At 38.4% G+C, this 12,968-nt stretch overlaps 1 protein-coding gene across 3 annotated transcripts in view; it reads left to right on the top strand.

Moving 5' to 3' along the window:
* The window catches only part of CPO (carboxypeptidase O), a 275,623-nt gene that overhangs the window by 238,602 nt on the left and 24,053 nt on the right, over positions 1-12,968 (top strand). For all 3 annotated transcript variants that reach the window (XM_040357316.1, XM_040357317.1, XM_040357315.1), the window contains 3 exons: positions 1,223-1,334; positions 6,412-6,513; positions 6,604-6,708. In XM_040357316.1, the coding sequence (XP_040213250.1) occupies positions 1,223-1,334; positions 6,412-6,513; positions 6,604-6,708 (319 nt within the window). The remainder of the gene's footprint in view (positions 1-1,222; positions 1,335-6,411; positions 6,514-6,603; positions 6,709-12,968) is intronic.

Genomic DNA, 12,968 nt, shown 5'->3' with positions numbered 1-12,968 from the left:
GTGGTATTTATGAGTTGAATTAATGTTTAAATTAAGAAAAATAAAAAATTAACTGTTATCCTCCAAGAGCATAAAAGTCCACATCATGTAGTGCATATATTAGGCACTCCTGTTATGATGAAAGGGTTAACATGGAAGCAAGCCAAGACTTTCACATACCGGACTTTATTAACCAGATATAAACATTAATTTCATTTGTTTCAATTTACTTGTCAGTTCTTTAACTGCATTACAATAACTGGTGCTGCCTCTCATATTAGGGAACGTGATAAAGCAATTGAGAGCTAACAGGCACTGTGGGAATTGCCTTGTATATGAATGTTGACTGAAGATACTTAGGTATGTATAGGAAGAAGGCAAGAGATAGCTGTACGGGCAACTGAGGAGTCATTATGTGTATAGGAAATTACATCCTCAAGCCTGTTATTTCTCTATGAACTGTGTTTTTGGGAAGATTTTAGGACTTTAGAGCCTTAAGCTATATTTAAATCAATATTTGGCTTTCAGTAGATTTTAAACACTTCTTAGAAAAAAATATATATTGCTAAATATACTGTATGTAGTTATGTATCAGTACAATACCCAAGAGTAAGATTTGTTTTTCCTTTTTTTTTTTTTTACGTATTTCTAGAACTGATACTAGCTAGTGTTTGTTACTTTCTTAGTCCACTTTTCAGCAGTTCAGAATCGACTGCTCCTGGGAAGAACATGTGCATATGTCTGCTATAACTATAATTGCTCTCTAAGGTGAATGGTGATGTCAATACTCACTGACAACTCAAATCCTACTTGTAGCTTTTTCCATAAAAAACATGGAGAGGGGCAGGAAAGGTGAGGAATACCCATACATACAATTGCATAACGCTAACTCTGATAATTAGATGTTAGAAAAAATATATATATTTTTTTGTATTAATTCAATATTTTCCTGTACACAAATACAGTATCTTTAATCCATTTGATTTAATATTTATTGGACATTTTTTTTTTTTACTAAAGCTAGAGAGGGCAACATTAGTCACAATTCTGCAGAGAAACCAATCAGCTTCCAGGTTTTATTGCTAAAGCTTAATTAAACAAGCTGAGGTTAGAAGCTCATTAGTTTCTCTGCATAATTGGGACTCAATTTGCACTCTCTAGCTTTAGTAAATAAACTCCTTAAGTAACCATTTAACCTAGGTCCTAAATGTGTTGTCATTGTGTCTTCCATCTTGTTTTGTAGTGTTCTGCTTAATAATATAACTCAAGTAATGGGCAGTGTGGAGAAAACAAAACTAAGAAGAAAGAGATCAACAACTGACTATGTCTACACCAAATATCACCCAATGGAAGATGTAAGAGAAGGATTTAGTGTTATACTATATATCTTCTGAAGTGTTTTCATGTACAGCGTTCCTTTAATATTTCACCCATACCTTGAAACCAGTGAAAATGTGGAAGTTTACAATTAAATAGATGACCTATTGGATAGGCTTTCAGAAAATAGTGAACATTGAACATGAACCATAAACCAATCAAATATTCACGTGTCTAAAAATGTTACCTATAAAAAGTCCAATATTAAATGTTTAGGCTTTAAAAGTGTTTGTACATTCTACATCAGGGTGGGCAATTTCATTTTTCCAAGGGGCCACATAAGAAACTGAGACTTTTGTGGAGGCTCAAAACAAAGGTGAGTGTGTAATAAAAGAAAATATTTTGATTTAACCAGCAGCCTTAGGTGAGCAACATTGGAATGGGAAGGTCTGCAAGTATGGCAACATGTAGAAAACAAACACCTGGCGCTAGGAATAATAGGTACAACTGCTCATGAAATAGTGTGCACACTCATGATTATTAGAATCAGTACCAAAGAAATGTCCTCTACTGATCTGCAGGTCACAATGTTGGTGTAGGGCAGGCTGGTAAAAGCAATAAGGGAGCTGACAGGGATTATCTGTCATTCTGAATGCCAATGTGTGACTGACAAGTTTGGGGAGATCCCATCCCAATGCACTGTTCTAGACTCATCCTTTCATTTGATTTCTGGACTTTGGGTGCAGGTCCAAGAAGAACTTGGTTATTATCAGATGAAAATAAAGAATAGGAACTGTGCTTCGAACTGTGCTCTCATGTGTTACTTTATTGGATCATCCATAATAAATATACAGCCATAGTGTTTCCACCCAAATAAACCAACTCTCCCTTAACAGGTTTCACCACAATGTGACTTGATCATAGCTCAGGGAAATAACTGACAGAGCTGCAAGCACTGACAGAAAGTAGAGAGCCTGAGATCGGTATATTGGGGATTTCTGAAGATCCTGACCTGGAATGAACAGGTGCACAGCTCCTGGGCTTTGCAGCAGACAGGTGCTTAGCACAGGAAGAACTTGGCCGGGTAGCAGAGTGGTGTGAGAGCATTGAAATGTCTTCTAAGCAATGCTCTCCTGCCAGAACTGAGCCTCCAAGCTGTACCTATAAGCTATTGAAGCTCTCTCCTTTCAGTTCTTTCAGCTCTCCCCATGAACAACTCTCAGCATGTCTCCCTAAGCCTGTCAGCTTCCTCAGTGAGGAAGCTGACAGGCTCAGTGAGGAATGCTAACAATAAATGCATCTTGGGCTGGACTGGAACAGCCAAAGAGCCAAACAGCCAAAGAGTCGGGTATGGCAATTTGCACAGGTCTGCTCTACATTGTAATATACTGTATATAAAAGCTACAGTACAATGTTTTATGGCTGTCTCAGTGTTAATAGTGCATGGGAGAATGGATAATACCAAGGATACTGGTTAACCTTCCATGCCACCAGGTATAGCAAACAACTGTAGTGCATGAACCAGGTAATTGGTTAGAGCAGGTGGCAAATAGGTAGGCTGTAAATACAAGAGCAGGTCACTATAACCAGGAAAGAAAAGGTAAATTACTAAAGTTTACAGACACTGTGATGAAGAGCTAGAATAGGGAATAGCATGATGTAGGTCTTCTATGAAAGGTGAATGGGAGTGTCCATCTTGTAGTGGATGTTGTATAACTAACAGTTCACTATACTTCTGCACTGTCCCACCTGGGCACACTTTTATGTTTTGTCCCAGCTATAGCATATACTGTAGCAAGTCCAGCTATAGCATATTCAGATCCTTGCAGTTAAACAAATTTAAATGACTTAGGGGCAGATCCACGTAGATCGGCGCATTATTCCGCCGGGTATAGTGTATCTAAGATACACTACGCCGCCGTAACTTTTTTTTTTTTTTCGAATCCTCAAAGAATTTGCGCCGTAAGTTACGGAGGTGTAGTGTATCTTTGGCGGCGTAAGGGCGCGGAATTCAAATGGATGTGATGGGGGAGTGTTTTATGCAAATACGTCGTGACCTGACGTAAACGTTTTTTTTTTAACGGCGCATGCGCCATCCGTGGGGGTATCCCAGTGCGCATGCTCGAAATTAAACCGGAACAAGCCAATGCTTAAGACGGAGACGTCATTCTACACAAATATCTATTCGCGAACGACTTACGCAAACGGCGTAAAAAATTCTAAATTCGACGCGGGAACGACGGCTATACTTAACATTGAGTACGCCTCATAATAGCAGGGGTAACTATACGCCGGAAAAAGCCGAAACCCAAACGACGTAAAAAAATGCGCCGGCTGGACGTACGTTCGTGGATCGCCGTAACTAGCTAATTTGCATACTCAACGCGAAATTCGACGGAAACGCCACCTAGCGGCTGGCAGAAAAATGCATCTACGATCCGACGGCGTACTAAGACGTACGCCTGTCGGATCGATCCGAGATGCAGTCGTATCTTGTTTTGTAGATACAAAACAAAGATACAACGCGGGAAATTTTAAATTACACGGCGTATCAATAGATATGCCGGCGTAATTATTTTGTGGATTTGCCTCCTAGTGTGTTTAAAATTTGCTCTCTTGCATTTATTAATAAAAATGCAGTATGTACATTGTTTTGTGCTACTGTTGTGTGAGCACAAAGAACCCTTTCAGCTGTGATGAGTATCTGAGTAAGCCAGACTGGATTAACAAGTTTTCATATGGAGCCTTTGAAAGGAGATCTCAGTTAAGGATTTGATCTAAAGTATGTATGTTCATTTTACTGAGAATACATCAATGTACGGTATTGCATCACAACACAGTATATTAGATTAAAACCTATTGTTACTGTGTTAGCATGAGTATGGTTAAATACAGAAACCTACTGTTATATGCCATACCTCAAACACAGGTCCAGAGACAATTCCCGAAAATCCAAGAGAACGTTGTACATATTTAATGATCTGCATCCCCGCAATTAAATGCCATTATTAGTATCCTTTAAAAATCCAAGAACATACAGCTGAATATCAATAACATTTAGTAATCAAGCACTTTCTCTGAAATAACACATTAGAAAACAGTTTGCATTCTGGGCATAGTCCTTTCTCGAGCCAATCTCTACCCACACTCCACTTGTAAAACACTGGTAATACAGAAGCGGATGTGTGAGGCATATTTAACCTCTATATACTGTGAAGTAATTGGTTAAGACAGACAACAATCTGATATCCTTTTGTTCAAATTTCCATGTACATAAAGGGCCAGATTCAGAGAGATCGGCGTATCTTTAGAGTGGCGTAGCGCATCTGATATGCGCTACGCCGACGTAACATAGAGAGGCTCGTACTGTATTCACAAAGCACTTGCACCCTTTCTTGCGCCGGCGTAACGTAAAATGGCCAGCGTAAGCCCGCCTAATTCAAAGTAGCAGGGCAGAGAGGCGTCTAGTATTATAATGAAGCGTGACCTAATGTAAATGCATGGCCGAACGAATGGCGCATGCGCGCATGCTCAGAATCACGTCGCAAATACTCCCTAAGATACGACGGCTCAATGCGTACGACGTGAACGTAACTTACGCCCAGCCCTATTCACGTACAACTTACGTAAATAATGTAAAATCCGACGGCAGTTCCGACGTCCATACCCTAAACGACTTAGACCAGCTTTTTGGTGGTTTAACTTTACACCGGAAAAACGCCTTATGTAAACGACGTAGATTACAAGTATGTTCGTGAATCGGCGTATCTTGCTCAATTACATATTCGGGCGTAAATCAACGGAAGCGCCCCTCTATCGGCCAGCGTAAATATGCACCCAAGATACGACGGCCTAGGAGACTTACGTCGGTCGTATCTTGGCAAAATTCAGGCGTATCTCATTTAAAGAATCAGCGCATAGATACGACGGCTCTCATTTGTACTTACGACGGCGTATCAGTAGATACGTCGGCGTAAGTCTCTGTGAATCAGGGCCATAGTCTCTAGTTTGTCTGCTAATCTCATTTTAGGGATATTCCCATGGTTCGAGTCGAAAGTAAGTTCGGCTCGAACATTTGGTGTTTGCCGAATTCCGAACATTATGGGGCGTTTGCGGGAAAATATCAAGATTGCAGTGCATTGATGTCCGATGATTGGACAAAGCATTCACCTGAACTGCATGCTTTGGCCAATCACACTGCGTTCTGCTGTGAGAGCTATGATTGACCAAAGGCCATTTGGGTTCGCCGGGTGGCTTGATTGACGATGGATGTACATTGCGGGACACTTTTTTCTTTTTTAATAAAGGAATTGTCAAAAACTGTCTTTTGTAGTTTTAACTTTTTTACAGTTTTTTTTTTTGGTACCCCATACCCATTCACATAGGAGGGTCCCACATGAAGATCCCTCATCTTGGGCCCCCTTTTAAAAGGGGCATCCAGATTTCGATAAGCCCCCTGCCCGCAGACCCCCACAACCACCAGGCAAGTGTTGTGGGGATGAGGACCCCAAATCACCCTCCCCATGTTGAGGTCATGTGGCACGCCCCCCCCCCCATCCTTTCCTCCAGGCTGCATGCTCGGATAAGCATCTGGTATGGATTTTGTGTGGGGCCCACGCCATTATATTTTATTTTGGCGAGGAGTTCCCCTTAAGAAATGCCATTTTGCTGTGGTACTGTAAAACACATCAAACAAACATGCCACTTTACAGGCAGACTAAGGGGACCCCCCAGGCATGATATTTAAAGGAATATTTCATTTTTATTGTTTCACTTTAAGTATTCATTGCTCCTGAAAGAACACATGTTTTTAAAAAAATACACTTTTTAGGGCAATAACTTGCATATAAGGCTTTAAAATTAGTGCTTTTGATTTTTAATGTTGGTGTCCCATAGACTTTAATAGGGTTTGCATGTTCTGGTGCGAATCAAACTGTGGGGTGTTCGGCCCATCCCTACCTATTTTCAAATGCCACTGTATTTGAATTGATTGATTATATGTACAATATGTATCCTTTGCATACATAATTAATATAGCTAAATGTTTTATGTGCATTGATAGGCCTATTTTACAGATGCACATTCTAAATCAGTAATCTTTTTCATGTTTTTAAGATTTACAGCTGGATCAATCTAATGTCTGAAAAACACAGTGATCTGCTTACACAACATCACTTGGGTTCAACATATGAGTCCAGACCCATGCATTATCTAAAAGTAGGTAACGTTCACATATACAGTATAATTTCAAGGTCAAGTTTCTAAGACATTGTTGGAAGTACTAACTTGTGTTTTTTTTCCTTACAGATTAGTCAACCATCAAATAATCCTAAAAAAATAATTTGGATAGACTGTGGCATTCATGCACGGGAATGGATTTCACCAGCTTTTTGTCAGTGGTTTGTCAAAGAGGTAACATTTCTTAATCCACTTAGCCACTTATAGTGTAAGGGTTCTGTAAATGTGTGTAAGTCACCTCTCATTCTGTGTGCCTGATAAAATTTAGCAACCCTGTGTAATACATTGACATTTGAAATGAACAACAAAAAGAAGAAGAAAAATGGCTAGTAGTAGTTAAAACGCAGTCAACTGAGCTCATTCTATAATGCGGAAAATGTTTCGTAGCAATTCTTAGGTTATGAAAAAAATACTCCAGCATTTATTTTCACACAGGTAGCACAGATGCCTTAATCCAGTCACCAACATGTTGATGTTGATGGTCCAAGAACAGGATGGGAGGTGTGAAAGTTGTAGAACAAACTTGTTAGAGTTATATAATCCAATTCTTGCTATCTAGGCACTTCAACAACTATCCTCTATCCATAAAGATAGTATGACTTTGGTATGACTTTCTTCTGAGTGGGAGCATAGAAATTATCCACAGGAAACAGTAAATTTCCTGCAGTAGGTTTCTGATACGTGTTTGTTTTTGTTGTCAAATGTGTTTATTGGGTTTAAAGTAAAGAGAAAACAGTAGATACAATTGGCAATAAAAGATTACAGAAAAAAAATGGTATCATGTAATAAGAGAGTATTTGAAACATAGAATAATTAATAAATATTTGTAGATCCTATGAGGAATATTAAAGGAATCATTAAAGCAGGTTAAAGTCAAACCAATCGTGTTAGTCTATTACATTTGAACTCATATAAAATATTATAGAATATTATGATATAAACGGAACTGGATATAATTATGATATGAATTATATCTATGGAGCAATTGTAATTTTAGCAATGAATCGGCTCAAAAACTACCCGAAATAGGGGGGAGAAGGATCTTATTCATTTTAATTATTAACCACTTCCCGACCGCCGTACGACTATATATGGCGGCACTTTAAAGATGGATATCTCGGTAACGGCAGCAGCTGCTGCCACAACCGAGATATCCATCTTTAGTGTGAGCGGTCCTGTAAAAGAGAACAGTGGTCTCTGTTATCAGCGGCGGGAGCGGGCCCCCCCTCCCGCCGCTCTCCCGCGCCCTCCGCCGCTTACCGGAGCCGTCGGTAGTGGCGGAGGCGATCGGGTCCTTCAGCCTGCTGTGTGGGGATGCGAGTGAGGGCAAGATGGCCCCCATCCGTCCCCATAGCATAGCAGGGCAGAAGTGACGTCAAAACGTCAGTCCCGCCCATGCGTCTTAAAGGCACATTTTTTGTTGTAATTTTTTCAAGTCTAAATATGAGATCTGAGGTCTTTTTGACCCCAGATCTCATATTTAAGAGGACCTGTCATGCTTTTTTCTATTACAAGGGATGTCTACATTCCTTGTAATAGGAATAAAAGTGATACATTTTTAAAAAAATTTCCAGTGTAAAAAATAGTAAAATAAATAAAATCTTTAAAGCACCCTGTCCCGACGAGCTTGCGCGCAGAAGCGAACGCATACGTGAGTAGCATCAGCATATGAAAACAGTGTTCAAACCACACAAGTGAGGTATCGCCACGATCATTAGAGCGAGAGCAATAATTATAGCCCTAGAGCTACTCTGTAGCTCAAAAAATGCAACCTATAGATTTTTTTAAACGCCGCCTATCGAGATTTTTAAGGGTAAAAGTTTGACGCCATGCCACGAGCGGGCGCAATTTTTAAGCGTGACATGTTGGGTATCATTTTACTCGGCGTAACATTATCTTTCACAATATATAAAAAAATTGGGCCAGATTTATTGCTGTCTTATTTTTTAATTTAAAAAAGTGAATTTTTTCCAAAAAAAGTGCGCTTGTAAGACCGCTGCGCAAATATGGTGTGACAAAAAGTATTGCAATGATCGCCATTTTATTTTCTAGGGTGTTATAAAAAAATATATATATAATGTTTGGGGGTTTTAAGTAATTTTCTAGCAAAAAAAATGTTTTAGTCTTGTAAACACCAAATCTGAAAAACACCCAAGGTACCGATATGGTTAAAACAATAGGAGAAAAATTAGATCTCGTATTTACATATTCACATTTACCATTTTATATAATGAGATAGCTTGAGTTATATATTTGAAGAAGTGAGAGATAAAAAGAAAGAAAAAGGACAGAATGTGGAGTATAAAAAGTGGAAAGTGATGAAAACAATAGGATAGAAAAGGGAGTACAGGATAGAGGAAAGGCTCCGGGATCGTTACATAATAGAGATAGTAATAATAGTGATGAACTGTATCCAGAATGTTACTGGCTTACAATATCTCACCAAGGTCTCAATAGAGAATCGTCTGGGTTAGATGAGATAGTATAGGTCGCCCATGGGTTCCATATTGTTTCATATATGTCTATGGAATCATTGGTTATGGCTTCTGATTTTGAGTGGAGCATGGCTTGGTGTACTCTATTTCTGGTTTCAGAAACTAGAAGCGTAGCTGTTTTCCAAGCTTTGGAGATGGTTTGCTTTGCGGCTGTGGTGATTTGTAGGAACAGTTTAAATTGAGCATAGGAAATACAATCCGGTTTTAAATTTAGCAGTGCGGTAGACGGATCAGGAGTAATAGATTTCTTGAAAACTGCTGAAATCATGAGGATAATTTCTTTCCAGTAATTTTTTTGTAACAGGGCACTCCCAGAAAATATGTAAATATGTTCCCGGATCACCACAGCTGCGAAAACAAAGCGGGGAATAATGGGGAGCAAATTTTGCTATTCTAAAAGGAACCAAATACCAGTACATGAGAACTTTATAATTTGTTTCAATAGCAAGTATATTTTGGGAGGACGTTTTAGTATTTGACCATACTTTATTCCAGGTAGATATAGCTATATTGAAACAAAGGTCGTTCATCCATTTTTCAGCATATGAAGGTAATTTTGCGGTAAGCTTAGTACTTAGTTGGCTATATAGTATTGAAATGAGTCCTCTTGAATGAGGATCTCGTTTACATATTCGTTCAAACTGCGTCATGTCACTCAATTTATCTATACCCTGTAAATATGGTGCAAAGAAGGTTTTAATTTGTAAATAGCGAAAAATTTCTGATGCTGGAAGTTTATGACTTTCACGTATTTCTGAAAATGTTTTAAATGAGGCAGGTGATAAAAAGTCACAACATTGTGTTAGACCCGCTGAAATCCATCTTGTGGAGGTTCTAGGAAATGTGAGGGCTGGGTAAAATGTTGAGTTTCTCATAAAAGATATAAGGGGTACATGTGGGGATTGTAAACCCTGGGTAATTTTGAATCTTTCCCAAATAGAGATTGTATGTTTAGTAATCTTATTGTCAATTAGGTTGTGGTTAGAGGAGGTGAACCAAATGAGATTTGGTATAGAGATTGGGTCGCTATCAATGGTTTCAATTACTACCCATAGTGGAATTTCATGGCTTACATGGTATTTGGGAATGTTTGCTATTTGCGCAGCATGAAAATAAGTGGCAAAGTTTGGTAAACCTACACCTTCTTTAAGTTTAGGGAGGTATAGGGTGTGTAGAGAGATTCGAGATTTTAAAGTGCTCCATATAAATGATTCTGTTTTTTCGTTGTAGGTTTCTGAGGAAGTAGGCTGAAATAGGAATGGGTAAAACTCTAAAGAGATATAACATTTTGGGTAATATATTCATTTTTATAACATTTATCTTACCTAACCAAGATAAGGGGAGAGTGGACCATTGCTTTAAATAATTTGAAATTTTCCGTAACAGTGGAGGGTAGTTGGCGGAGAAAATATCTTTTAGATCAGGGGTAAGTACAATACCTAGATATGAGAGATGTGTCACGGACCATGTAAAAGGGAGGGATATCTTCGCTTGTTGAAGTATATCTGGGGGCAAAGAAACGTTTAAAGCTATGGATTTTTGCATGTTTATTTTTAATCCAGATATATGGGCAAAATGGTCAAGTTTGTTTATAACGTTGGGAGCTGTAATATGGGGGGAGGACATGAAAATTAAAATATCATCAGCAAATAAGCAGAGTTTATGGTGGTAGCCAGCCAGTTCTATACCTTTTTAATTGATGGATTTGTTCTAATAGCTTGAGCTAGGGGTTCAATGAGTAAGGCAAATAACAGTTGGGAGAGGGGGCACCCCTGGCTCTGTTAATATTGAACATAGCTGATTTATATCCTGCATACTTGATGTATGTCTTTGGGTTATTATATAAAGATGTGACCCAACTAAGGAAATGTGGGCCAAAGCCCCATCTTTGTAAAGTGAAATGTAGGTAGGGCCATGTTACCGTGTCAAAGGCTTTTTTGATGTCTAGTGATAGTAGATACATAGGGATTCTCCTTTTTTTGGCTGCTTGGATCAGCAACAAGGCCCTACGAACATTATCAGTTTCTTGGCGCATTGGGATAAAATCAACCTGGTCGTTACTTATTAAGGTACCTATTATGCTATTCAATCGGGTTGCAATCACTTTCGCTAATAATTTTATATCTAGATTTAAGAGTGATATAGGTCTAAAATTAGCACAGGAAGAGTCATCAGATTGTCGCTTAGAAATCATAGATATAATTGCCGTTAGAGTTTCAGATCTGAATGATTGGTTATTAATGATGGAGGTGAATGCTTCTAACATCATGGGAGTTAATATATGTGAGAATTTTTTATAGTAAAGGGCTGAAAACCCATCTGGTCCCGGACGCTTATTAGGTTTAAGGGATTTGATTGCTTGTTCAATTTCAATAGGAGTGATGGGGCTTTCAAGGCTTTCATAATGACTTTGGGATAGAGTAGGGAGTTTTATTTGTGAAAAAAAAGTTTCTGCTGAGGATTGGTCGAAAGAGCCTTCTTTTTTATACAAGGAGGTGAGATGTTTGTGGAAGGTATGAAGGATATTGACTGGATTACTTGTATATTTATCATGGGAGATTTTCAGTCGGATTGGTTTTGTTGGGTTGTTTCGTTTTTTAAGTGCACATGCAAGGAGAGTGCCAGGTTTATTTCCTTGGAAGTAGTATTTTTGTTTGGATTTACAAAGAGTTTTATCTACTGATTCTGATAAAAATAGGTCTAGATTTAAGCTAGCTTTCTCGAGCTGTGTTTTATTCTGCGGTGTAGGGCTAGATTGGAATTTATTATGACAGTTGTTAAATTCAGTTTCAAGTTTTTGTTGCAGTTTTTTCTTTCTTTTGATGTGATGCTTGACGTAAGCAATACCCTCTAAGGACAGGCTTATGTGCTTCCCATAATGTTAGTGGGGATATATCTAAGGATTTATTATTTTGTAAGTATTCTTTTAGGGCAATTTCTAGGTCTTGAGAGAGTGAAGGGTGTGATAAGAGAGAGTTGTTTATTTGCCACGTTGTGTCTTGTGCTTTTGGAAGTAATGAGTTAAAGGTGGAAATTATAGCGAAATGATCGGTCCATGTATAGGGTTTGATATATGAAGTGAGCAATTCAGGGGACATACTAATAGAAATTAAAATGTGATCAATACGGGAAAAGAATTTGTGAGGGTGAGAATAGAAGGAGTATTGATGTTTGGATGGAATAATTTCACGCCAGGAATCTGTTAATGAATGTTGTTGAAGGAGTCTCTGAAACAATCTTGAGAATTGAGAATTAGATGTAGGGGGTAATGGTGATTTATCTAAATAGGGATAAATTGTTTGATTGGAATCTCCACAAATTAGGAGTGTGCATACTTTATGTGTATCAATAACTTGAAGAAGGTGGGATAAAAATGATGTTGGTCTTTTGTTGGGTGCATAATATGAGACTACTGTGATTGGGATATCGCATAGGTTGCCTATAAGTATGAGGTAGCGACCTTCTGGATCTTTGATTTCTGTTTCTAGGGAAAATGCTATTAACACTCCTCTGTGTTTGGACTTGGCTGAGGCTGTATAAACCTGGGGGTAGCTTGCACCAAAATATTTAGGGGTAGAGGATTCAGTGAAATGAGTCTCCTGGAGGCAGACTATGTGTGCTTTTGATGCTGAAAGTGACCTGAAAACTTTAGTATATTTATGAGGTATGTTTAGACCTTGTGTATTTAGGGTAAGTACATTCAAGGGAGCCATATAAGAGTTTTGAGAAAAATATAACAGTACATATCAAATGTAAATTGTGGTACTAGACAAAACCCGAAGTAAGGAAGGAAAATGGAGAAAGAATAAGAAAAATAGGATAGAAGAAAAAAAAACGAGATGATAGTCAATAATCGAATTAGATTGAGATGGTTGAAATCCATAGCAAGAAATAAAAAGTAGGCTTTCTGAGCTCAAAAATGACAGGAGCTCAGAGGCA

This window comes from Rana temporaria, chromosome 6 (genome assembly GCF_905171775.1).
Source record: "Rana temporaria chromosome 6, aRanTem1.1, whole genome shotgun sequence".
NCBI lineage: Eukaryota > Metazoa > Chordata > Amphibia > Anura > Ranidae > Rana > Rana temporaria.
The sequence above is the reverse complement of the archived record's forward strand: the minus strand, read 5'-3'. Positions and strand labels throughout refer to the sequence as shown.